Source organism: Bactrocera tryoni, chromosome 2 (assembly GCF_016617805.1).
Source record: "Bactrocera tryoni isolate S06 chromosome 2, CSIRO_BtryS06_freeze2, whole genome shotgun sequence".
Classification (NCBI taxonomy): Eukaryota; Metazoa; Arthropoda; class Insecta; order Diptera; family Tephritidae; genus Bactrocera; species Bactrocera tryoni.
Window position 1 is genome coordinate 39,702,782 of NC_052500.1, and position 27,704 is coordinate 39,730,485.

General features: G+C 37.8%; 1 protein-coding gene across 2 annotated transcripts in view; it reads right to left on the minus strand.

Annotated features, from left to right (window-relative positions):
* The window catches only part of LOC120769777 (DNA-directed RNA polymerase, mitochondrial), a 59,844-nt gene extending 33,409 nt beyond the window's left edge, over window positions 1–26,435 (minus strand). Inside the window, exons 1-3 of one of the 2 annotated variants that reach the window (XM_040096957.1) lie at window positions 26,190–26,435; window positions 13,402–13,548; window positions 3,202–3,342 (exon numbers count right to left, since the gene is read on the minus strand). In XM_040096957.1, coding sequence (XP_039952891.1) covers window positions 3,202–3,342; window positions 13,402–13,548; window positions 26,190–26,322 — 421 coding nt within the window. In that variant the 5' untranslated portion in view covers window positions 26,323–26,435. The remainder of the gene's footprint in view (window positions 1–3,201; window positions 3,343–13,401; window positions 13,549–26,189) is intronic. The other variant, XM_040096958.1, reaches the window with a different exon arrangement.
* Between the last annotated feature and the right edge of the window lie 1,269 nt (window positions 26,436–27,704).

Consider the following 27,704-nt stretch of genomic DNA (forward strand, 5'->3'; position numbering starts at 1 on the left):
GCCTGGGTGCAGCTTTCTTCTGCCATTTCTTCTGTAAAATTTAGTGTTTCTGACGTTTTTTGTTAGTCGGTTAACGGACTTTTAGTGATTTTCAACATAACCTTTGTATGGGAGGTGGGCGTGGTTATTATCCGATTTCTTCCATTTTTGAACTGTATATAGAAATATCTGGAGAAAACGACTTTGTAGAGTTTGGTTGACATAGCTATAGAAGTTTCTGAGATATGTACAAAAAACTTAGTAGGGGGCGGGGCCACGCCCACTTTTCCAAAAAAACTACGTCCAAATATGTCCCTCCCTAATGCGATCCTTTGTGCCAAATTTCACTTTAATATCTTTATTTATGGCTTAGTTATGACACTTTATAGGTTTTCGGTTTCCGCCATTTTGTGGGCGTGGCAGTGGGCCGATTTTGCCCATCTTCGAACTTAACCTTCTTATGGAGCCAAGGAATACGTGTACCAAGTTTCATCATGATATCTCAATTTTTACTCAAGTTACAGCTTGCACGGACGGACGGACAGACGGACGGACGGACAGACAGACATCCGGATTTCGACTATACCCGTCGCCCTGATCACTTTGGTATATATAACCCTATATCTGACTCTTTTAGTTTTAGGACTTACAAACAACCCTTATGTGAACAAAACTATAATACTCTCCTTAGCAACATTGTTGCGAGAGTTTAAAAAAAGGAGGATGAAGTCACGTCTAGAAGTTCACGCAAGTGAGGAAAGTGATTGTCATTCACTTGGGAGTGGCCAGAAATGATTCTTGTACATATGGCTCAAGCAACTCAGTACTTCCAGTCCAAGACCAAGAATCCTCTGGGTATCCAAAGAACATACGTTTGAAGGCAAGCTAAAGTGACAATGCGAAACATCCCCTCCACAGGGTTGTACGCTGGATTTGGGACCCGCCACGTAAAAAACACCCCCAATGAAAAGGAACAAAAAGCTTCGGAAGATTACAACCATGGCAAACGAAATAAGGATTACGATTTGAGGGCATGCACCTGCAATGTCCGGTCCCTTGATTGGGAAGGTGCCGCTGCCCACCTGGTTGATGTCCTCGTGAAAATAAAGGCTGACATCACCGCCGTCCAAGAAATGCGATGGACGGGACAAGGACTGAGGAGAGTAGGTCCTTGTGGAATTTAATACAGTGGCCATATAAAGGAGCGCAAGTTCGGTGCGGGAGAGAAACTCAGAGAAGCGAGACGCATTTGCGTGGAGAAAAAGCTAGAGGCCGATATGCGTCAGTATGAAGAGCTTGACAAGCTGGCCGACAGGGTTAATGCTCGAGAATTCTACGAAAAGATATGGCGACTAACAGAAGGTTTCAAGACCGGAGGTACTCTTGTAGAACCTCCAGAGGTGATCTAGTGACTGATGTCAAGAGCATACTAAAATTATGGAGGGAACACTTCTGCCACCTGCTGAATGGCAGTAAAAGTATAACGACAGGGGAAGATGAACCCTTTTCTCTAATCGATGACGATGGAGCAGACGTCCCATTGCCCAACTATGAAAAAGTTCGAATAGCAATTGCCCGTCTGAAGAACAACAAAGCGGCGGTCGCCGATGGATTACCGGCCGAGCTATTCAAACACGGCGACGAAGAACTGATAAGGAGCATGCATCAGCTTCTTTGTAAAATATGGTCGGTCGAAAGCATGCCCAACGATTGGAGTTTAAGTGTGCTATGCTCAATCCATAAAAAAGGAGACCCCACAATTTGCGCCAACTATCGTGGGATTAGCCTCCTCAACATCGCGTTCCGTAGAGTGTATTGTGTAAAAGATTAAAGCCCACCGTCAACAAACTGATTGGACCTTACCAGTGTAGCTTTAGATTTAGCAAATCAACAACCGACCAGACGCCAAGTCTTGCAAAACACCAGTGAAAAGAGAATCGACACTCATCACCTTTTCGTCGATTTCAAAACTGCCTTTGACGAAAAGGCGCTGCCTTTATGGCACGATTTCTGAGTTTGGTATCCTCGTAAAACTAATACGGTTGTGCAAGCTGGCGTTGGGCAACACCAAAAGCTCCGTGAGGATCGGGAAGGACCTCTCCGAGCCGTTCGATACCAAACGAGGTTTCAGACAAGGCGATTCCCTATCGTGCGACTTCTTCAACCTGCTGCTGGAGAAAATAGTTCGAGCTGCAGAACTAAATAGAGAAGGTACCATCTCCTATAAGAGTGTACAGTTGCTGGCGTATGCTGATGATATTGATATCATCGGCCTTAACAACCGCACGGTTAGTTCTGTTTTCTCCAGAATGGAAAAGTCAGCGAAGCAAATGGGTCTGGTAGTGGACGAGGACAAGACGAAAGATCTCCTGTTATCAAACAAATTTAATTTTGATTTCAAAGATAATTTCACCAACACCAACAACAATGTGTGCCTAGAAATCCAACGCAGGATATCTCTTGCAACAGATGCTACTTCGTAGGCAATTGAAAAGTAAAGTTCTCTCTCGATGAACAAAAACAAAGCTCTATAGGTCACTCATTATTCCCGTCCTGCTATATGGTGCAGAGGCATGGACGATGACAACATTTGATGAGTTGACGTTGCGAGTTTTCGAGAGAAAAGTTCTGCGAAAGTTCGCATTCCATTGAACGATGATCTGTATGAGATATACGACGACATTAACATAGTTCGGCGAATTAAAGGACAGCGGCTACGCTGGCTAGGTCATGTCGTCTGAATGGATGAAAACACTCTAACTCTGAAAGCATTCGACGCAGTAACCGCCGGGGGAAGCAGAGGAAGAGGAAGACCTCCACTCCTTTGGAAGGACCAGGTGGAGAAGGACCTGGAATCGCTTAGGATCTCCAATTGGCGCCACCTTGCGAAAAGAAACGACTGGCGCGCTGGAGTTAACTCGGCTATAACTGCATAAGCGGTTTCTACGCCAGTAAAGACGAAGAAAAATACAATTAATCTTGAGTGAATTTGGTTATTTTGGATTGAATGGTTTGAGACGACTAGTGCATTTAACCTACATACATATGTACAACATGTTGCGAGCGAATAATAAAGATAGACCTTTCACATCCTTATTGAGTAAGGCTACTGATAATTGGAGATTGATGATATAGTAGTCAATCTACATGTCCTGAATCTCCTCCGATTTAAGCATATAAACCTTATTTCATAAAATGCTTATATATTTATATAATACTCACCTTCAAGAAGCTCTACATATTTAGAATAACGAGGTTTTACTATACGTTTTTTCTTTCTCCTAAGAACTTCATTTACAGTTGTCGATTGAGAACGAACTCCTGCATTGACAAGCAATTTTTCCCTCTTATGTACGCTAATATCTGGAATGATAAATTTTTTTAAATAAATAATTAAGTGTTTAATGCACTTGCAGAGATTTAGAATAAATATCCCCCAATTCAGGGTTAATATATACATTATAACACTAAATACTTATACTCATATAGTGTATCTCCCACTGGAGCCCAAAGCCTCATATATGTATACTTATTTATAAATATTATAGAGGAAATTTTCCAGGTAATGATATCTATTTTTAGTTTAGCTTATAAATTTTTAAATGTATGTTAATAAGGTTCGTAAATATTACAATTTTGAGAAACTTAATGAACTTAACTCTTATACTGTGTACTTTTTATCCGTTAACCATAGCGGAAGATTAATCAACTTTTGTCGTCCTAAACTTTTATGTTGTATTTTCTATCAGTAAAACTCACTCTAAAATTATTACAGTAAATATATTAGTTATTATAATATGAAAAATGTAAAGTTTGTTCCCGTGGATATATACTATTTTTATTATTACTCATGCAGTTTAAAAAGAGTACATGTTCAAATATCATTAAACATGCTTACTTATTTAGTTTTGCTTTTTCGAAATATTCAGGGGTGTTGTGGAATCCAAGATAGAATTGCTTAGCTGTCAGAATTGCAAACCAATTCTGATTTTCAATGGTGTCACAGAATCTGATTGGATTTTCGTCTTTTCGAACATACGCAAAACCAATATTCGAATCAGCTGTTTACTAATGTGACAAAATCTGCAAATGAATATATATGGAAGCAATCCTATTAAAGTTTTTAATCCGACTTAAAGAAAGATTTTAAGAGACAAAATTTATCGAATGAATAAAGACGCATTTGGATGCTAAATTACGTTTATTACGTTTTGTAAATCTTTTTTAAGGGGGAACCTGCTTTAAAAGTTTCAAAAAATTTAATTTTTTTTTTTGCTTAATTCTTTTTAAAAATTATTTAAATATAAAATAGAATATTTCCCAAAAGTTATAGCTGGGAACTCGAAATATTGTCGAAGCTAGAAGGGAAATAGGGACCGAGCGTCTAGCAAATATATGAGCGCTTGGGCAGAAAGCGAAAACTTTGGTGCGCGATTTCTCGGTTTTTCAGTTCTACGATTTTTCTTAATAGGCGGGCAGGATAGAGAAAACTAAACGTCGTATGGAATTGCGGCAAATCTTTGACATTAAATTATCTTCTATTTAAACTAAAAAAACTAAGAAAAGTTAAGTTTGAACATATGTTCAAGTAAAATTTTTTGAGTCAAAAACTACTTTTTTTCAAATTTTAGAATTTTTCATTTTTTTTATTAGTTTAGCTTGAACATAAGTTATTAAAAACTATGAATATCTTTGAATTTTTTGTTTCCGATAGAAATCGCGACCTGCATCTTGCCCGGCATATGTATATGCGAAAAGCATCTGGCAATTGCTTCCCAAAGAAAAGCGTTTAAAGGTTTCGTATAAAACAAATTTGCAAATGATGTTTAAATATATAATTATAAATCCAAGAAACTTGGCTTTAATCAATTATTTTTTCCCTCCCAAAAAAAAATCAAAAAAAAATCAATTTTTTAAGCCTCTAAGGTAGGCTCCCCTCTTAAATATCCGCATTTTTTCCAAAACTCAATAATTAAGACATTTCACGTTTTATTCTTAATAAGATAAATCAATTCGTAACAATAAAATAACTTGATTTCTTAACTTACATTTCAAATCTGTGTGCGACTATCTTCTTGATTTGTTTCTGACAGCAAAACCGACAAAATTGGTTTCCGTGACACCGAAAACCGATACAAATTCTGTTTCGAATATCAAACCAATAATATCTGAATTCATGACACCTACTGCTTTTTTTGATCGGTTTCAATTCTGATTCCGACAACCATCAGATTCCACAACACCCCTGATTAACTTTTCCAAAGGGTTTTGAATTTGAAAAAAAAACACGGAAATTAACATAAATTTGCAATGATTTTTTCTGCTTTGGCTACGTTATTAACACAATAACTATTAAAAACTCACAAGTTCAAACGTTGATGACACCGAGACGATCTTTTACATAAAAATTCGGGAAATACATAGCAATTGTTTTTTTTGCAACAGTTAGGTTTAAAAAAATAAGCTCAAAAAAGTTAACCAATAGTTAACTTTTTAGAGCGGTACGTGGACGCTCAAGATCGATCAACTTAGCCGAAGGTTTAACTTCCAAGTTAACTTTGGCGCGATTCTACTGTATATTGAACATACATACTATATATGTATGTATGTATATGTATGCATCCAATAATAATAAAAATGCATGGAAAAGGCATAAAGTTACAGATCAGATAACATTAAACCCACACACATGTATTGAATTGTACACTTAAAAACCACCCATACAAACATATACACATACACACATATTTAGTTATTTAAGGTAGTTTCCGAAAATAGTATATATGTAATGAAAATATAAAATAAAAATTAGAATGAATGTATTCTCATTCAAAAAAGATCTTTGCTTTTCCCCTACAAGCGGTAAGAATTTAAAAATTCTTTTTTGAGTTCAATGTTTGATTTGTAAGAGATAAAGAGTTCGGCCAAATTAAAAAGTGTTGTATTAATAAAAAAAAATATATAAAAAAGTCCCGTTCAAAATACAGGCAAATTAAAACAAAAAAATTGTAAGTCGGGTGTATTTTCCCGCATATTAACAATTAAAACAAATTGAGAATACATAATGCTTTCTTTTAATTTCCCCCACCATTGGTAAGGTTTGATAGAATCTTCATTGAGTTTATAAAATTTTTGGTCCTTCGAGTCGGATAAAGAACTCGGCTAAAATTAAAGTCCTGTATTAATAAAACAGGCAATATATAAAAAAGTCCTCTTCAAAATATAGGCAAATTAAAACAAAAACAATTGTAAGACGGGTGTATACTTGCGCATATTATACTGATCACATAAGCCGTTTTAGCAGAGACTAAACGCAGTCATCTAACTGCCATCCAAAGGAATATTCTGCAGCAAAGTCAACAAGGCGACCAAATCAATATACCTACAACGATTTCTTTGGAGAACACCCAGCAGTTACACAAATACGAAAGGTGTTGCGGAAAAAATCATGGGAATAACCAAAAATAACAAATTTTTGTTGCCCAGGCAGATTTATCCGAAACGGTGTTGCACACGTCCAAGCCATTGCAGAATGTCATGACAAATGGCCGAATAAATTCAGATACACTTGATTTTGATCGTGGAATCTCCATATTCAAGAGGAAAATTCAACAAAGTAATGGATGATTTCCACAAAACCATTACAATAAAAAGTGATGACATAAAACTTTTGAAATTTGTGTTTCTTCAAATGCACAATTTCCACACAAAGAAATTTCTCTTGAAGTTGACAATTGATACAATTTGTACTTTGAAATAACGGCGAGTATTTCAAGAATCTGGAACATAGTAAAACGAGATTACAAGAAGAAGAGCCCGAAATTACTTATAGTTCTCTTCAGCGTGATGTGCTGTTAGAAGATTTTACTATAGAAGAACCAGAAAATTTTTGGTTGGCTGGGATTTAAAAAATATACAAAAATTCCAATCTTTTATCTAATATCTATACATCTATCTTCTGAAACTAAGGAAGAAACAGCAGAAGTATTAGAGGAAGACAGAAAAGAAAATGAAGTTGGAGAATAAACCTTTGAAGAATTTCATGAATCTTCAATAGCTGAGGAAAAACCAACTGAATTGGTACCTTGGCATTTATCTCTTCCGGCAGGCTCACATTTTGGAGAAACGTGGGAAAGTGAAGACCAGGTTAATTCTCTTAAAGATAAGGACGAAGCTGAAGTAATCGACCACATTTTAGAAGATGATGCTGAAGCATGTGTGAAGAAAGAGGAAGTTCAGGTTATGGACAAACCAACACAATTGCCGAAAAAGTCCAAAGATATTTTAGTTGAGCCAAATCCTAATCTCACCAAAAAAGGAAAAGATTTTGTAAATTTGGAAAGCAGCCCTGATGACATGTACGAAATATGGGTGAAATCGCTTAACAACCACGCCTTCTTCCAATATAACGCTATTTTGAAATGAAAATACAATTCAATACTCAAAGTACACAAATTGATCTAATCTAATTAATTTTACAGCAAAATAAAAAAAAATATGTAAATGACGGATAATGAAATCTCGATTATCACTTTATCATGCGAGAGTATAAAATTTTCGGTGACGCCCGAACTTAGCCCTTCCTTACTTGTTTTAAATTATAATTGTTTTCCCTCGGCAATATGTTCAAATATAATAAATCATGCTTACTTATTTAGTATTAGCAAAGCTGAAATACTATTAAAAATAAATATGTACATATTTTCAACTATATTGAACATACTTGTACATATGTACATATCAGAGATCTGCAACGATCACAATTTTTTCAATCATACCCGATCATTGACTCGGATTTTTTGTGACGAAAAACTTTGCTTCAACAAAAATGAATGATCGTAAGCGAGCGTGCTCAAAGCGAACATTCAGTTCCAATCACTGTTGCTTGTTTCGTAATGATTTTGTTCGATCGAACGCCTTGTGTGAGCAGTGAAGAATAGTCGAGAATGTTGTTTGCATTCAGCTCGATCACAATCATACCGTTTGGTCGTTTCGGGTGGTTCCTGCCAGCAGCGCAGCCGCTGAGCGTTCTTTTTCTTTAGCTGGAAATATTATAACCGAAAAAAGAAATAGGCTCGGACCATGTTCAGTTGATAGCTTATTGTTTTTAAATTCATTTTATAAAAGTTTTAGCGATTAAGATTGAAACCAGAAAATAAACCTTTTTTTAATTTTAAGTTTTTGTTGATTTCAATGAAGAAGTAATTAAAATTTGAAATTTGTGTTCCCTAATATTTTAAGCATTACCTTTGTTTATTAATTTTAAGCATAAATTGAAATTTAGTTTTAAACGTTAAAAATGAAGAAATACATATATGCAGTAATGTTTTGGTTAATTTTATGCATCGCAACTTGTTTTCGTTAAAACACACAAATATGTACATACAAACTATGCACATACATATTCGCAGAGCAATTCTCGATCTGATTGGTTCCATCACAATTCAAACGCACACTTGATCGATGTCTGAGTTTTCGTGCATCGTTGGACTCGATCGTCTTTTTCTGTATAATCATTTCCAATCATCATACCGGAACCAAAGAATCAGTTTGAATCAGTAAGCAAAACAATCAAACCAATTGATCGAACTCGTTCGCTTTGAGCACGAAACTCGATAGAACAATTTTGTAGCAAACCGCTGTGTTGAGTAGTGACCGTTTTGAGCGAGGCTGATCAGACCGAATCGATCATACTCAATGCTACATGCATACACATTGTGAAGTAGACGTGTTTTTTGTGTTCTTCAAATTTCTGAGTATATTGTTGTTTATTGGGGGAAAATTAGTTTATTTTTTCGTGTGAGACATTCAGAGAAATTGGAAATATAAGTACACTTTGATTTTTAATAATATATAACCATTCGCACTTACCTTTTGTGTTTTTTCCGCGCCAATTTGTAAAAATAAATACAATTGTTTCCGCTTACAGGAGCGTTCAGTTAATTTGTATTTTTTTTTATTATTCTGCATTTTTTAGTTTGTCATCGATAAGCTGTTCCCTTTTTTCTTTTGGCATTGCAAACTATTTTAGTTTTATGTTAGACAGTAAAGCTAGGGACTGAACGTACACATCCTTATATAACCCTTTTCGAAGGATTTCTAAAATTATAAGAACGCCGCCTAATGGTAAAAATAAGGAATCCGCCGCGACCAAATAAAATGTGATACCGCTAAACAAACTGGGCAAAAAAATTAAAGAATTGGAGAGCATGGTGGCGGGCCAATGGCACATTAACCAAGCTATGCGCGAAATTGTAAGCAATATAGTGACGTTACATGCAAAATCGGAAAAAACCCATCGAGAAGAGTGATGATAGGAAAATCATCTCAAATCCCTATTGGTAGAGATGATACCCCAAAAAGAATACGAGAAGCATCAGGCCTTTTACCACCAACAAAAAAAAAACAAAAGACGTTATTGAAAAGGCGCAATTACTGTATAGTGGTGCAGCTAAAACACTTGTTCGACATGCTTTTGGACCGTGAAAAAAGCTGTATTGAAGCAGAAGGAGGCTATTTTGAATAAAAGAATAAAATAAATTGATTTTCCCGAAAAATCCATTTGTTCTGTTTTTTTTTTTTATTCCTGATCACTTTGAAACGCATCTTGTATATACACAAATAGTGAATAAGTAATGAAAATACAAAATAAAAATATAAAATAAAAATTAGAATGAATATCTCACTCAAGAAAGATTTTTTTCTTTTCCCCCCCAGCGCACAGTGGGAGAAATGGTCAATCTAGCGGCTGTCTGTTTTATTGAAAATTTATTTCCTAACGGGGTCTTTTCTGTTTTCGTTTTTGTTTTGTTCCAAATATTCGCATATCTGTGAGCTTTCGAATTTAACACATGTTTTATCAAGTGCAATAATTACTATTTACCTATTTTTAAGTGCAATTTTTGTTGAACTGAAAAACTTAAATATAAAATTTTGTAATAAGATTTGTGACTAAATTATTATTACTTGGTATGTGTTAAATAAAAAAAAAAGTCATTGTGGTCTGTTAATATATGTTTTAGATCTTTACAATGGAAAAAGAAATTGTCCTATATCAAAGTGTTTTTATATGTGTAATCCAATGTTCCGTAGAAAATAAGTGTGGTGGATTCGATGGGATTCGATTCAATGTTTGTATAATTTGTTAAAATATGTTGTGGTCTACGTCTTGTCCAAAAATTGGCTGCAAGTATTTGCAAGTTACTGATTTTTTTCCTTTTTTAGATACTATGGCAGAGTCTAAACTCACGTTTTTTTTAATATGGCACAGTGAACCAGTACCAACAAAAAAATTTCTAATGGTTGAAAATCATATATTTTCTAACGTCATTGATCGCTCAAAGTATAGTGAAGAGCAAACTCGCAAAATTCAAAAACAATTGCGAAATAGAATAGAAAAGTGGAAAGAATGGCATAGGGTTATGTCAGTGTTCGAAGAGCGAAATAAGAAATGGTTGGATGAAAATATAATTTTTTCTAAGCCAACTGTTCATCACCGTATACAAAAACCTTTTTCAGAGTGTACAATGAAAACTCAAAAAAAAATTGCATCAGTTGTTAACGAAACACCTAACCAAGAGTTAATGGTAGCGGCAAGCGTAAGTCTTTACAAAGCTGGAAAAAGAAATGCTTCACAGGTTGTTTCAAAATTGTTTGAAGAAAGTTCGACTGCTTCGAAAATGCTTAAGTCTGTAAGCTCTGAACAAAAAACCCCAATTCCGTATACACCTGAGGAAGCTTTATCTCTTTATATAGATGGCGGATACTCAAAAAGGTCATACAAAATAATGCAATATGGTGCCAAAGAACGAAACTGCAATATGCGTATAGTACAAGGACTTTCCAAATCTTTTGAAGGTGTTTTGACTGCAGGCAATATTAATGACAGCATAGAAGCAATATTTAAATGGGGCTGTGACGGCAGCAGTGGTCACTCCACTTACCGTCAACGTTTTAGTGCTTCTGATTGTGAAATAACTGATGAGTATTTATTTACTGTATGTATTGTGCCTTTACAAATTAAAAAAGAAGACGCTGTTCTATGGCAAAATAACAGGCCTTCTTCAACTCGGTTCTGCAGACCCATTAAAATAATTTTTGAAAAAAAGTCAGCGGAGTTAGTTAAGGTTGAGATAGATAATATTAAAAGGCAAATTGTAAGCATTGTTCCGACAAAGTTGAGTTTTTTCGAAGTAGTACATGAATTCCATTTAACAATTATTGATGGGAAAGTTTTTAACACTTTAGCGGGCTCATCATCGCAGGCCTGTGGAATTTGTGGAGCAACACCAAAATTCATGAATAGTCTAAATAATGTTCAAATGAGACAACCACAGAAGCGCTTGTATGAGTACGGATTGTCAACACTCCATGCTTGGATACGGTGCTTTGAGTGTATAATTCATATCGCCTATAGAATACCCATGCAAAATTGGCAAATTCGTGGAGAACATAAAGAAATCGCTCAGCAAACCAAAAGAAAGATTCAACTTGAGCTAAAAGAAAAAATGGGTATATTGGTGGACATTCCCACGAAAGGATCAGGCAATACAAACACTGGGAACACTGCAAGAATATTTTCCAGCATCCAATTTTAGCCTCTACAGGACTTGGCGTAAAAGTAGAACTTATAAAAAGATTTGGTATAATTTTGTGTACTATGGCATATGGGTATGCAGTTAACATAAAGGCTTTTCGCATATATGCTTGGAAAACAGCATAATTATTTGTTTCCGAATATCCTTGGTTTTATATGCCTCCATCTGTACATAAAATATTAATACACGGAGCAGATATTATTGAAAAAGTTTCGCTACCAATAGGAATGATGTCAGAAGAGGCACTTGAGACAAGAAATAAAGATTTTCGCAGTTATAGAAGGAATCATACGCGAAAAAACTCGAGGTTGAATACAATGGAAGACTTAATACACACTCTTTTAGTTTCTTCAGATCCTATTATTACATCTAAGTCTAAAAGCACCTCCAAGTACTCCAAAAATCTCATTGAAATAGATGATGTCAAAAACCTTCTTTTACATATAAATGATTTACCTGACGGCAGTAATTCTGAGAGCTTCGACTCTGAATAGTTTTTTTTTTTCTAATAAAGCATAAAAACATATAAATAAATAATTAACACATATTTTTAGTATTTTTTCATTGTATTTAAGAAGCTATTAAGAAAGCGCCGCTAGATTGACCATTTCTCCCACTGTGCAGCGGTAAGAATTTTAAGATTATTTTTTGAGTTCAATGTGTAATCTTACAAATCAAACAGTACAAGAACAGAACAGTACGAGACTTTAAATTCGTAAAATCATTTACGACCACTATCGTAAGAAATTTTGTTCATTAGTACTAACTTTATGCAAAAGGCATAGCTTTTCTTGACTAAACGTACATCTTTACACTTTTAGCAAAAAAGGCTTCTTTCACTTGAGCAATTTTTGGTGTACATACTTGTATAGCCATACGATGTTGGAAAAACGTATACTAGATTATGTTCTTGCAGGAATAAACACAAACTTTCAGAAGAAATATAGCTTTGAAAATGTACGCATTCCTGAACTAAGTCTGTTTCGAAATCGTTATAATAAATATTTTCTAAAAAAAACACTGAATTGTTCCGTCAGAACTGATCCGTTGCTAGCCTCTTGCCTCTTGCAACTCTTATTGCATAAGAGTTATTAAAAACTCATCGTATAACTATTATTCTGTAAGCAATAAATAAAAGTTATGAAATACATAACTCTTATTTTGTAAGCGGAAACTATAAATCAAAATATAAAGATTATTTGGAGGAAAAAAATTATATTTTAAAGTTTTTGACATTTTTGTATACTCCGCAAAACAACAAAAATCCGGCTCTTTTCTCATAATTATTTTAGTCAAAACTAATGCAATAACTTATTTTCTATTCCTTGTTTTTACCGTTGATTAGACCTCAAGGCAAACTTGCTTAAGAAAAAATTATAACAAGTTGTCGGAAGCTGTACAATGTATGACGTACGCTATTTCTCGTACGTCTCTATTTATCATATACAGTAGGGTGGGTCGATTCCGGACTTTTTTCGATTCGGGATTTCTAATAGTGCGGAAAAGTTGCCTTAGTACTTCCTGATTCCAATGCAACTAAAATCAGATTTTGTACTAAACTTTGGCACTTGTTGCCTAGATTTCAGTGTAGAGCGTATACAACGATCACGAGATTGGGGGCCAATAACTTTAGAAGATGCCTCTGTCACCAGTTTGACGGTTCTCTCGACTGTCACGGTGTGAGAGGGGAATTCACTAAATTTCCATACCTCTGCAGTGTCTCCCGACAGCCCTTTTATGAGTTCTTCGTTAGAAACTGAACAAAGAACTGGTGGAACAGTCAAGGTAATAGTCTTCCAGTTAATCATATCGTAATAATTATTACCTTTGAAATTCAGCTTTGGCACTTTATTACATCTAACCATTCCATTAACAGTGTCATACTCTGCTTCTCTGGCTGCCAGAAGACGGTCAAGGGCCAACTTTCTGTCTTCTATCCGTTCGTCAGTCATCATACTAAGGAGAATGTTTTCTGGAAGAGCAAAAAAAAGCATTCTGTTGAATGGATGAATCGACAACCTTGCGCAGTTTAGCAGGTAAGTATCTCGACCTTTGAATTGCAGCATAGAAATGGCGCAAGCCATCTTTGATTGAACTGTTGAATCTTATTGAGAACCACAATGGTGAGTAAACTGTAAGTATGTACTTGACCAAAATCATTATTTCCTTTGTTGGTTTGTCAGTAGAAATGTATAATCTCAGAATCCTATTTGCACAGGTGAGCCAGCGAGATTTGCACATGTTACCTGGATCGACGCTAAATCTGAGGAACATTGACCGGAAATAACAGCTTCTGATATTTTATAGAGATAAGCTTGGTCTGTGCTAAGTTGGGTCGGATTAATAACCTCAAAGGTAATTGGCAGGATGGAAAACTTTCAAATTTGACAACAGGCAACTTCTCACAATCAGGGAGCAGTTTACCTATGTCGCCAGAGAATGTATTTGGACTCTTTCAGACACCATCTATGTGTTCGAAAAGAGCACGAAATGGAAGTTCGTTGAAATGTAGAAGACAAACAACCCACTGTAATGGCCTACCTATTCTTTCTTCTAGTTTCCGAATGATTCCACCTTTCCAACCTGTGTTCGTGTTGGTGCCATCAGCACCGACAACTTCTAGATGTTCCACATCAATTGAATTGTCTTGTAAATGTTGCCATATAGCTTGCGTCTCATCCTCAGCTGACCCGGAAGGAGAGGTGACGTGGCCAGAGTAATGACAATCAGGTTCCGCTATAAGAGAAATATGTTCCTCTTTGACAGTGTCGCGGTAGTACTTTTCACCTTCGCTGACTTGTGTAAGGGTATTGTCTTAGCGGCCGTCAAAAGTCGGAGTCGCCCTATACGAAATATTTCAAACTGATAACACAAAAGAACATCCTGGTAAGTAGGTAACTGGGACTCAGAGAGATTGTACGGATATATGCTAAACACAGGACATTTCTGTCTAAATTTAAATTTAGATACAGACATTTTGAGTTCTGTGTTCTGTTGAGAGAATATAAGTGATAGCACTTGGCGAAATCAACGACAAGAGTGAAGGAACTCGATGAAAAAATATTTATGTAGAGACCAGTCCGAACGTGTCGTATGGCGCAGGGAAATGAATGTAAGTGATAGAACTCGGCGAAATCACCGACAAGAGTGAAGGAACTCGATGAAAAAATATTTGTGTGGAGACCTATCCGAACGTGTCCTTTGGCGTAGGTGAATGAATGTGAGTGATAGCACTCGTCGAAATCAACGTCAAGAAGTGTGGTCGCAAGCCGATTTTCATCTTGCGCTGTGGCGCGCCGTCTTTTCGCTCGTATCTCGGGAACGGTTCGTCCTACGGCCATGATCACATGTACCATTTCGGTAGCAAATGACGTGACAAATAACTTTTGTTTTATACATTTTGCCATGAGATGCGTATTTCAGGCGCTAGGTAGACAATTTCGCGATTTTAGGCGAATTTCCGAAATTTCAAGGCCGGAGTTGGGGTTGAAGATGCAATTCGATCTCAAAATAAAAAGTTGCATTGGAATCAGGAAGTACTAAGGCAACTTTTCCCCACTATTAGAAATCCCGAATCGAAAAAAGTCCGGAATCGACCCACTCTCTTGTGGGTTAGCGGCCCCTTTGTAGGGTGATCCGGGGTAGCCTCGAAACAAATTTTCTACTTGTAATAAATTTTTAATGAAAAGAGATATTAAACTTAATCTTTTTTTATTTTATTACAAAAGGCTTTACTGTTAGAAATATAAAATTATATTTAAGGTAATGTAGAATAAAGCGTATTCTACAAAAACTGAGCTAAGGTTATTTTTGCGCCTCACATTGAAAGTCGGGCTAGACTTTTACAATTACTCAAAAGTTTTGAAACAAAAAATTATTTTACATATTTTTCCGCAGCATCTTTTTGATTTTCTAGTGCTTGCAGTTTTCTCGGCATTGATTCAACCAGATGTTTGGATACATTCGGACTTGTTCCACTCTTGCTTTCTTCAAATGGTGCTTCGATGTGCATATCCTGTTCTGTTTTATGCGTCCTAATTCGTACCACAAATACTAAATTGCATTAAGGTCGGGACTTTGGGAAGGCGTTTTGATAACTTTTGGCCAGTTATATAGCAACCAACTTCTTACATCAAGTGTTGAATTCTTGGGGTCGTTGTCCCGATATAACTTAAATCTATAAAATGGAAATTCCCAACTCCTAACGTTGCCATACACCCCCATGCAATAACTGAGCCACCGCCGTACTTCACTATTTTCCATATATTTTTGGAATTAAGACTTCTGTTCCATCCAAATAAATTTAATTTACTCTCGTCTTTAAATAATACCTTTGAATCATAGAAGTGTTCATATTTTCAAATATTTACCGTTCTTGTTACTTTTTAATTTTTTTGATAATCAGGGGTTTTTTCCTTGAAACCATTTTTTTCGTAAAAATCTTCTTATAATTTCAAGGTTAACCTTGGTACCAGAAGATTTATCGACCATTGCAACAAGTTTAGGTACAGAAGTAAAATGTCTTTGCTTAATTTATATTAAAACAAAATTTTCATCTCTGGTGAACAATTTCTTAGGTTTGGATTCGCGCTGCTTATTTGAAAACAATAATAGTATCGTGAACTGTGAATGTGCTTTTCTTTACCATAATCGCTTTTATAACAAATATTCAGGTTTAAAATTGAACTTCGAATAGATATAACAAAATATTAAATTCACTAGAAATACGCTTTGATCGACTTTCAATCTGAGGAGAAGAAGTGGCGTTAGCTCAGTTTTTACTTCATGCGCTTGATTTTCGTTAATTCGAATGTATATTTGGTTACAGAATAATTTCTAATAATATATTCTATGAAAATTGAATTGTGTAAGCGAATTTCAAAATATTTAGGTACATCGAGGAAAAATTAAAATAATTATCAGAGACGAAATTATGGAAAATTTCGTAAATTTCATTTCTAAAAATTCATAATCATTGAATTATTCGATTTAGGTGAAATATGCAAGGTTTGTTCGAAAACTTTTGGCATTTTGAATGTAATTTTATATTTTCACTGTCATAAAATCTTCTTCCTTATTGGCAATAAACTGGGACGTTCGATATTCATAAGGATCTATTGAAGTAAATTTTGCACCTTTCTTCAGTAATGTGGTCTGACGTTGTCCCAATGAAACACAATTACACTTCTATTAACAAAAGCTGACTGCTTCTGGGCGATTACTTACTTCAGACGGTCCAATGGTTGACAGTACAGATCTAAATTAGGGATTTGGTCGTAGGGAAAGAACTCATAGTAGATGATCATAGAAGTCATGTTTACTTGGCCACCTTGTTCGTCGGCTCACCTCAATTCGTTGACATTTAATTGTTTAACTGACGTTGTGGTAAGTGACCCAATCTTCATCATCTGTAACCATTCGCTTTAGAAATTGATCGAATGTGTAGCGATTCAGCAGGGATTCACAGATGGAAGTTCGGTTTATGAGGTTCTTTACGTTTACAGCGCACGTAGAAAACGCGAACACTCAAAAACGTGAATACGCTTTTGCGCTCGCCAATTTCCAATTATTATGCGGTGTTTTAGGCGACATCCACTGCACCCGCAAAAAACGCAGCGAACATCTCCCCAACTCCCCAAAGCAGGATCAGCTGCTCGGACTCAGGGGAGTCGCAACGAGTTTGCGCTGCAGGAGGCGCAGGCAGAAGAAGGAGGAGGCGCAGAGGAAAACTGCCCCCTCTACCACCAACAGGTCGTCCAGGTGGTCGTGATGACCCTTGCACAAAGGGAATGAGTGGTGCCAGCCTAAAATGGTACCTAAGGCACCTCCAGGAGGGAAGAACTCCTAAAGAAGCCGAAAGAATGGCGAGGAACAGGGTCAGAGTGCCTCTCCGGCTTCGAAGGTGCGTAAAGGCGCAAATACCGCATCCAGCAGTAAACAGAGCAGAGGGGTTCGCACCGGCGGACTAGTCAACGCAAATCCAACTGGGAGGACTGGAAGCGTGAAAACGGCGCCTCCGACAGCCAAGCACAGGAGCAACCAAACTCCAAAAGGCAACGAGATAACTATGCCCAGGTAGCTGAAGGCCATCTCTCCGTACCGAATCCTCTTCGGGCAGCTGAGGGACAGCGCAGATATGCGGACGCCTTAAAAGACCTCTGAACTACCCGTCGGAGACTCTGAGGGCAGAGGAGCTCACCGCTCTGCAAGATCTTCTCATGGAAGAGGTGTACAGGGGATATAAGGACCTGGTAGCCTTCCATGGGGTGTACTTCAAGGACGGATTTATGCAGGTCGATTGCAAGGATGAGGAAAGCATTAACTGGCTACGGGCGATCGCTTCCAACCTAGTGGGCTGGGAAGGCCCCATCCTATGCGGGAAGAAGGGGAGGATATTCCGATCATGCACTATATGACGGTACTCCTTCCAATATGTGCGGGGAAAACCGTACGAGTTTGCTTTGAGGGCTCATCACTAACCAAAACAGAGGGATTAATACCTCGGCCTGGCGAGTAGCCGATAGCAAAGTGGAGGGTTCCGGATGGATGTTGAACTTGTGTGTGTACGACGAGTCCTACAAATTCATCCGTCTGAGCTATCGGTTTAGCACGGTAATCATGAGGCCCTACAAGCCGAAAGGAAGGACTAGAAGATGCAGGTAGACGAGGTGGCCACTCGTCCAAGCACCAGTCTGGCCGAGCAGGTTGCAACTGCGGAGGCCACAGTGGAAGTCTCAGCGGTGGAGCCGACCGTAAAGAGAGGGACTTCAGGACCTAAATGGTAATGCAAGGGACGGGGCAGATGAGAACCAGTTCCTCATTGAACCGATCCTATAGTGCTCGCAGGTATGGAAGTTGCACAGGTGAACCTGCATCACGCAGCGTCAGCATCCGCAGTAATCGCGAGCAGGCTCTCGGCGGATAACCTGGGCATCCTGTTAATACAGGAGCAAAGGATCCACAAAGGAGAGGTCAGGGGCCTCAACTTGGACTGCAATAAGGTCATTTGGAATCTCTCCAGTGTGAGACCACGAGCTTATATAGCAGCTAGGAGAAATATTGATTTCTTTTGTATTTTGGAAATCCTAACACAGGACCTGGTCCCCCCGAGATTGCGCAGGGCCTGGTGAATAACTGCAGGAGGAACAAACTGCGCACCACACTGAATGGGGGGGAGTACGGACTGCAATGCACGTGGTGGACATCACCCTGAGTAACGAACTCATGTCCGGGGTAGTCTCAGAGTGGAGGGTGTTGTCAGAACTTTAACTGTCAGACCACAGAATCTTGAGATTCGGGCTAGGGGCAGAGGTCACGCAAATCTTCAAAAGTATTCCCAAAAACACAAATTGGGCCACATATCGGAATACGTTAGAGCTAAATCTGAAAGGGGAAGCTATTCAGAGGTACAACGGCCTTGGGACTGGAGAGCAGGCTATCTGCTATGAATCAGGCCGTCACAAGCGCGTATCACTGCAGCTACCCCCTAAAGACGATCACCAAAGGACGCAACTGCCCCTGGTGGTCATGAAAACTCTCGGAACTTAGATGAAAAGTACGTAAGCTCTTCAACAAAGCCAAGCATACTAGGGACTGGGAAGAGTACAGAAGCAACATAACTGCCTTTAATAAGGAGATTAGGTCTGCAATTAGGTAGACCAAACTGCTCTATACCAGCTAACCTCCCAGACAAAAGGAATGTGGTGGCACCGGTACGCAGATGGAATGAGGCCGTACTGCGCACCAGCATAGCTGAGACCACAGTAGGAGATACCAGTATTCGTCTCGGCACTCCAAGGGGCTGCCCGAAGGGAGTAGTGCTATCCCTCCTGCTGTAGAGCCTTGTCGTGGACGAACTACTTCGTTGCTAACTTTTAATGAAAGCCGCTGTCAACGATATGCGGACGACATTGTTATCATAGCCAGAGGAAAATTTGAGGGTACTCTCTGCGATATCGTACAAAGGGGACTAGGCCTGGCCATGGGCTGGTGCAGTAGCGTTGTACTAAACATCAACCCCTTGAAGATGACTCAGGAACCTAACACTCGGGTTGAGAGAGATTGATATAACAAATATGGTCAAATACCTGTGTCTCACACTGGATTCCATGTTGTGGTGGAAGCAGAATGTTGACCTGACCATGGTCAAACCCACAAAGGCACTGATGGTATGCAATCGGCTGGCTGGTAAATCCTGGGGGTGTTAACCAAAGCACCATGGTAGTACGAGCAATTATCAGTTATGGAGTGGTGGCTTGGGCTTCGAAAGCATTGCAGACGCCGGTAAGACTTCAACTATCAAAGCTGCAAAGACTCGCCTGCGCCTGTATGTCGGGAGCTGCGCGCATGTCCGACAGCGGCATTTGAAGTCTTGCTGGAACTTACTCCGCTACACCTAGTAATTGGTCAAGTCACCAAACACACAACAGATGGGACTGGCAAAGGTAAGGTAATCTCTTCCCAACGTATGGAAGAACTAAGTGGCGTCATACCACTGGCTCTTCTCCCTAGGGATAGCATTACCAAAAAGGTCAACTTCACTAGGAAGTTTAAGATCACCCTCGGCAGCAAGGCCGAATGGAGTGACTCTGCTCTCGAGCTACTGCGTAGGGACAGTACAATCAGGTGCAACTCCGACGGCTCGAAAACGTCGGAGGGAAATGGCGGAGGGGTCACAGGACCACGCGCAAAACTCTCCATACCTATGGGTAGATTTCCGAGCATATTCCAAGCAGAGGTATTTGCTATAAGTCGGTGCGTAGAGTTAAACCTTCAACGCAATCATGGCAATGAACGTATAGCTATAGTAAGCGATAGCCAAGCGATTGGTGCAGGAGTGTATAGAACGACTGAATAGTCTATCAGAATGTAACCAAGTGCACCTGTGTGGGTGCCAGGTCACAGAGGTATAGCCGGGAATGAACTGGCTGATGAGCTTGCCGGCTCTGCAGCATCCACCAACATGGTAGGAGCGGAACCTTTCTTAGCGGTTGGTTCCCACACCATTAAGGAGCTGTTCCGTAAGGGTGAAGCAGTGGATAGGGAGAGGCATTGACAACAACTCCCAGGCATGCGCCATGCAAAGTTGCTAATGAATGGTTACAACCTCAAAAGGTTGAAATATGCAATCAATCTCCCGAAGGAGAAACTCAGGCAACTGGTCGCATTTTACACTGACCATTGCAAGCTCAAGAAGCACTTATTTAATATGGGCCTAGCTTCTTGTGCAAATTGCCGGTTCTGCGACTTGGAGTCTGAACCAGCAGAACACCTGCTAATGGTCTAGACAGCAGTCTGTAGACGCAGGATTAAGGTCCTTGGATCTATGTTTCCAAATAGGAATCACATCGCCTCAATAGCACCTAGCAGTATACTGGATCTCATCAATTTGCTGAGGCTAGTTGAGACGTTGTGAATTAGGAGAGGGCACAATAGACCATAGGTCGCGGTGCAACCTCATTTATTTATCTAATCTGGCATCCGTTGGCCCGTAAGTTAGTGTTCCGGTCGATACAAACTCACACTCCGTTTCTTGATCTGCCTGGAATAAGTCTCGCCCTTTAGCTGTCGATAGGCGCGATACACAGTAAACATGCTTCGCATTAAAGACGACATAACAAATTTGTGTAGGTGCGTATTGAAAAGTTCTTTATATTCTTCAATGAGGATTTTGTATCTCGGAGGGCAATATATTGCAGTAATTAACAAGGGTTGGTTCATTTCTTTAATGTAATAGTTTTAACTTGAATATTGTGAGTATTGATTTAATTCATTATCCTTATAATGTTTAATGCTGTTTTTTACAATAACAGCAGTGCATTCCCTATGGAAACTTTTTGTTTTTTCAAGGCTTTGTTACGGATGCTTTGAAGCCCCTTGGCAACAATGCATCCTCTGTAGTTTGCCGGATGGTTATCGCCACAGTTGCAAGATTTTGGTTTTTGGCATTCGATCGTTTTCTGCTTACCACCACATTCAACGCACTTTGACATTTTGCCGCAGAAGTTCTTGGTGTGTCCAAATGCCAGGAAGTTTTTACATTGCGGAATAAGTTAAGAATTCCTAATAGGCTCAATGAGAACAACGGTGTGAAGAATGTGTTTGATTTCATATATTTTCTTGATGTCTTGATTAGGGCTTTAAGCCTTCTTCTGCAAATTGCTGTACAGCCCAGAATTTGGTGTGCTGGTGTTTTCTGTTCCAAGTCGCAGAACCGGCATTTAGCTCAGAAGACTATGCCCATGTTGGACAAGTGCTTCCTGAGGATGCAGTGCCCTATGTAAAGCGCGACGAGGAGGCGGACTTTTGGAGAGGTTGTACCCCCCTATAAGCAGCTTGGCAGGGCGCATTCCTGCTGCCTGCTGTCAGTGCTGATCTCTCCCTGCTTTCTCCTCCGTGCGGAGCAGCTCCTTAAGAATATGCGATCCCACCGCGATGCATGGTTCTGGTTCCAGCATCTTGGACGCTGCCGTAGAGCGGGCTAGTTCGTCGGCCCTCTCATTTCCTTCTACCCCTTTATGCCCTGACACCCAGATTAGGTGCGCCCGGTTGCACAAAGATACGCGTTTCAACCTTTCTATGCATTCTTCTACTAAAAGTGATCTGATATGCTGTGATCGCTTTTAGTTCCGCTTGACTATCGCTGAGTATGGCGATGTGTTGGTTGTGGGGAAGGTTGATTTCTACGAACAAGCTTATAGCAACACCTTCAGCCTGAAAAATACTTGGGAAGCGTCCCATTGGTATGGACAGCTTGGTGCAATGTCTGCACCAATTCCTTCCGGTGTCTCTCAGCAGCATTTCAAGCATGGAAACCTTCCACTCTGTCTTGTTGCCTAGAGTAACTCTGAAGTTCTTCTTCTGAAATTAATCCTCTTTGTAGCGCCGTCCCTTGGGGGAAGGGCTAGCTGTGTGCTTTCCGCTAGTGCTTTCATCTGTTGAGACGACATTAGTTTTTCTCTTCCTCTGCTGACATTAGCAGCATGGTATGTTTTGCTATCTGTTTGATCACCAGATAGGTGGAGGCCAAGAATCATACTTCGGTTTATCATTTTTAGTTGTGTGGTTTCCACCGTTCTTTGATAAAGTATTTGCTTTTCGGTCACTTCTGGTGAAGCTTCGGCTTTACATTTTTTGTTAGGCATTTTGTTTTTCTTTAAAATCCGGTATGTTTTCACAGCCAATTCTTCTTCATCAGTTTCGTATTGTATTAGGCATAAGTGGGCGATTATTTTGTTCTGTAAGCTTTTGATTTTTACTTTTTAATCATTTGCATAATTGTTCTAATTCTCTCAACTTTTGTTTCAACTCATCTGTTTCGGAAACAAATCTTTTCGGTTGGCTTGTTGGTATTTCTTGACAAGCTGACTAAAGACTAGAAACCCCATTAAACACTTTCTTTTAAAGAACAGTCATTCTGACTGGTTTGGTATAAATAGGTATACTTCAATCGCTGGTATATCTAGTGCTAAATCCCAAAGAAAATGTTTTTATACTTACACACATAAGTATATTTTCTTTGTTTGTTTTCTCTTGCTCTTCTAATGTGCATCATTCACAATGCGTAACCTGCTGTCAAATTTACTTGACTACAGCTCAAGATATAAGTAATTTTTTATTGAGCATTTACTTGAGAGCTGGAAACCAACCTTAAGCTTAGTACGCAGCTCGCAAGAAACGTAAAAACTTCATATAAAAAAACGCTTAAGAAACGGTCAAGATACTTTCCTGCGACAAACTTACTTGTGCTAGTACGCAGCTCTCAAGAAATCTAGTACAAATTTTTGATACTTTTTTTCAGTAAAATGTGAATATGGCAAACCTTGTTTTGCGAAGAAACATCAAATCAACAATTGTTTCTTGAAGGAAATTCGAAGTAATCGTCAAATTCATCCTAAATTAGTTGAAATCATTATTATGAAGTATATTCCATTTTGAAATGTTGTATAAAACCTACCAATCATCAACAACATTTCTTAAATCTCAATGAAAATATTTATGTTACCATATACATACACACATACATATTACGCACAAAATTTGTTTTCTTTGTTTATTCTCTCTTGCTCTTCTAATGTAGATCATTCACAATGCGTAACCAGCTGCCAAAATTACTTGAGAAATAATGTATTTTTTTCCTTGAGCAATTACTTAAGAGCTGCGTACCAACCTTTAAATCGGAGAAACACGCGTTTTAAATAGTTGAATTTTTGAATATTAAATGCAAATATCTCAAAAACCATAAGTCAGTGGCATCTATATATATATATTTTTTCTTGATCTGGAGGACCTCCTCTATGCGTACATACCTATTTTAACCGCGGATCGGGGGATGATATTTTAAAAATTATTCTAGTTGAATTCTTTAACATTAAATGCAAATATTATAAAAACCAGCGACAAATCTACATATATATGGAGGTCCACCTTTATCCGTAGATACCAATTTTAACCCCGAAATCGGGGGATGCTATTCTAACACTCCTATTCTGTGCACTAGACAAATTCAACATATTTCTTATTTATCAAAGTTTGAAAATTATCAAGCATTTCGTCTTCTGTGTCTGAAATAAAAAGCTCTTTTTTTTGATAAGTTGTTAAGATGTCAAATGCTCTTGACAGTGCTCGCTATGAATTAAATGTCTGTGCATCTTTTTGTGAAAATGGAAGATATTTTACTTTTGTCATTATTGTTAAACGAAGATGAGAATTGTGAGAATAGGAATCGCTCGCGGCATTTAAAATGTTTACGTGACGATAGTAATCCATTTTTTTTAGAGAGAATACCTTTGAGCAAGATGAAACTTTTATAAAAACGGGGCAAGTATTAATCATATACTAATTTAAACTAATTTATTTTAAATATATTCCAGATTTTTTAGAAAATTCGGGGGTCGGCTTTAGTATACCAACCCACGATTTCAGGATTTAAAGTGGTATGGTTGGATAGTGCTGATGTTCCAGATTAAGAATATATATAATTATTGCCGCCGCAAACTTATAGTTTTCGAGATATTTGCATTTAAAGTTGAAAATTTTGCAAATTTTATCTTGCAATTTCTCGATTGCTAGTAATTATTTAATTCATATTATGCACTTTTTATGCACTTGCACTTCACTAAATTGTTTCTACATATTTTTTTTCCAGTAATTATTTAGTTATTTGCTTAAAATAAGCATTTTATATTTTACACAATATTCATTCCATGCACAAAAACAAAAGTATTCCTTGTTGACAAATAATAAGTGTTGCTATAATTACACATTTATCAAACGAATAAAAATGAATAAAAAATTGGACTATACCCAACATACATAAATCATTGCCCTTTTTCTTGATATATCAAGATTTTTGATACACCTCGGTGTTGGATCGGCCAGGGTTATTTTTTTTGAAGCGCGGCCGAAGGCCGCCAACGCGAAAAGGAGTTTTACTTAAAAAAAACCTGATACACCCCGGTGTTGGATCGGCCAGGGTTATTTTTTTGAAGCGCGGCCGAAGGCCGTCCAACGCGACAAGGAGTTTTACTTAAAAAAAAACTTGATACACCCCGGTGTTGGATCGGCCAGGGTTATTTTTTGAAGCGCGACCGAAGGCCGCCAACGCGAAAAGGAGTTTAACTTAAAAAAAACCTGATACATCTCGGTGTTGGATCGGCCAGGGTTATTTTTTTGAAGCGCGGCCGAAGGCCGTCCAACGCGACAAGGAGTTTTACTTAAAAAAAAAAAACCTGAGACACCCCGGTGTTGGATCGGCCAGGGTTATTTTTTTGAAGCGCGGCCGAAGGCCGCCAACGCGAAACCGAGTTTTACTTAAAAAAAACTTGATACACATGGAATATTGTGTAAAATATAAAATACTTATTTTAAGCAAATAACTAAATAATTACTGGAAAAAAATATGCAGAAACAATGTACTGAAGTGTAAGTGCATAAAAAAGGCATAATATGAATTAAATAATTACTAGCAATCGAGAAATTGCAAGATAAAATTTGCAAAATTTTCAACTTTAAATGCAAATATCTCGGAAACTATAAGTTTGCGGCGGCAACAATTACATATTTTCTTAATCCAACCATAGCACTTTTAACCCTGAAATCGTGGGATGGTATACTAAAGTTTCCCCAAATTTGGAATAAAAAGCACCATTGGAGCAATTGACTGCACGCATATTGCTATCAATATAATTTGAATAGAAATCGCTGTTTCTATTTACATTATTTTATTCACCACACGTGTGGAGAAAAGCTTTGCGAATTTAAGCTTTTACTTTTGTCAAGACCGTCCCAGAATATAAAAATATTTCTCGCTTGATAAATATTTGAGTTCATTTTCAATATTTTATTAATTTGTCAAATGCACAGAATAGGGGTGTAAACTTTACCCAAATATTTGATTAGTTTCACATAACTCAACACAGGTATTTGTCATAAATGGAAACACAAACTGTGAATGTTTATTTCTTTTATGAAATTGAAATACAATTATCTCAAAAACTAGAAATCTGTGATGGGTATATGTGTATTCAATTTTTCATCCTGAGGATCTCCTTTATCTGCCCATACCCTTAGATTGCGGCGACAAAAGAAGCGTAATCGTGCCTTGCAACTTACCAAATGCTTTACTTTCAATCGCTATTGTAAGTAAGGAATATTTTCTGGAAATCTCAGTTTTCTGTACACACTTTGTAAACATCAATTGGAAATTCTGTGAACTTGTCCACTTTGTTGGGCAAATCCGGTACATTTCTTACTTAAAAATACGAATTGCCGTAAACACGATTATTTAAAATACTACAATATCAAAAAACTTCTTGCATAATTGAGTACATGCGAAACTCCTAAGTTAACGTTAGACAGAATCACATGTAATAATATACTGCACTTAGCTGCAGTTATAACAATAATCTGGTTGGATTAAAAATTATCGATAATTAATTGTGATACCCACATGTAACAACCGGTAACAAAAACCGGTAATAACAGCCCTATTCTGAAAAAACCTCTCAACTGAGTTGAGAGGAATAATTTGAGAGATTTCTTGTGAGGCATATTTTGTGAGGCTATTCTTGCTCAAACCTCATAAGAAAAAAGCTTAAAAATGTCACCACGTGAGGTAAAAAGCTTTTCGCTGTCAAACAGCTGTTTTAATAAAAATAAGCATACAAAAAGCCACCTACTACGTACATTGCTTATCATCTACATATGCATATCGCTGATAACCAATAAATAAAAATAAATCCAATATTTGTTTATGCATTCATAAAAATAGATGGAAAGAATTGTTGCAAACAGTATAAGCGATAGTAGAAAATCCTAAAATTGAACTCTGGTGCCTAATGAAATATTTTATTTAATTTTTGTTCAATTACCAGATGCAGTATATTTGAAAATGCTTTCTAAAATTTAAATATTTTTGCTTTAATTAGGCAGAGTTTGATATTATATTTCACACGCTGTTCTAATTAACTTATTTCACATCACATTACATTTTGTTATTGATGAAATTATACCTAATCAAACTAGATATATGTATGTATATGTTGGCTTTATTTTAAACATATGTATTAATAGAAAGATTGGTAAATAGTTTGTATAATATAGAACATTACATACTGCTTCTACATTAAAGCGCCCATACACGAGCACACAAGTGCGTTCGATCGGTATGTGTGCGCTTGCGGTTTATCGTGTATGGGCTTGTTCGCGTACCGATCCATGTTCGCGAAAATGTTTGATTTTTTACGATCGGTGCGCGAACATGTTTATCGTGTATGGCGTTGTCGGCGCACAAAATCTCATTTCTCTCGTGTCGCCGAACAGTGAAGATCGCGGACAATGCCAAGAGTAAAGGGGAGAGCCTCGAAAAATCGAGGCTTCAAAAATCGATTTTTTTGAGGATTTTTTTGGGAGGGAAACAAATTATTGATTCAAGCGAAATTTCTAGGCTTTATAGTTACATATTTGAACACCTTTCACAAATTTTTTGGATACGAAATCTTTGATATTCTGCCTTTGGGAAGCAATTACCCGATGCATTTCGCAAGAACATTTTTCGGACGGAGGCCAGGATGCAGGTCGCAATTTCCATCGGAAACCAAAAATTCAAAGAGTTTCATATTTTTTATT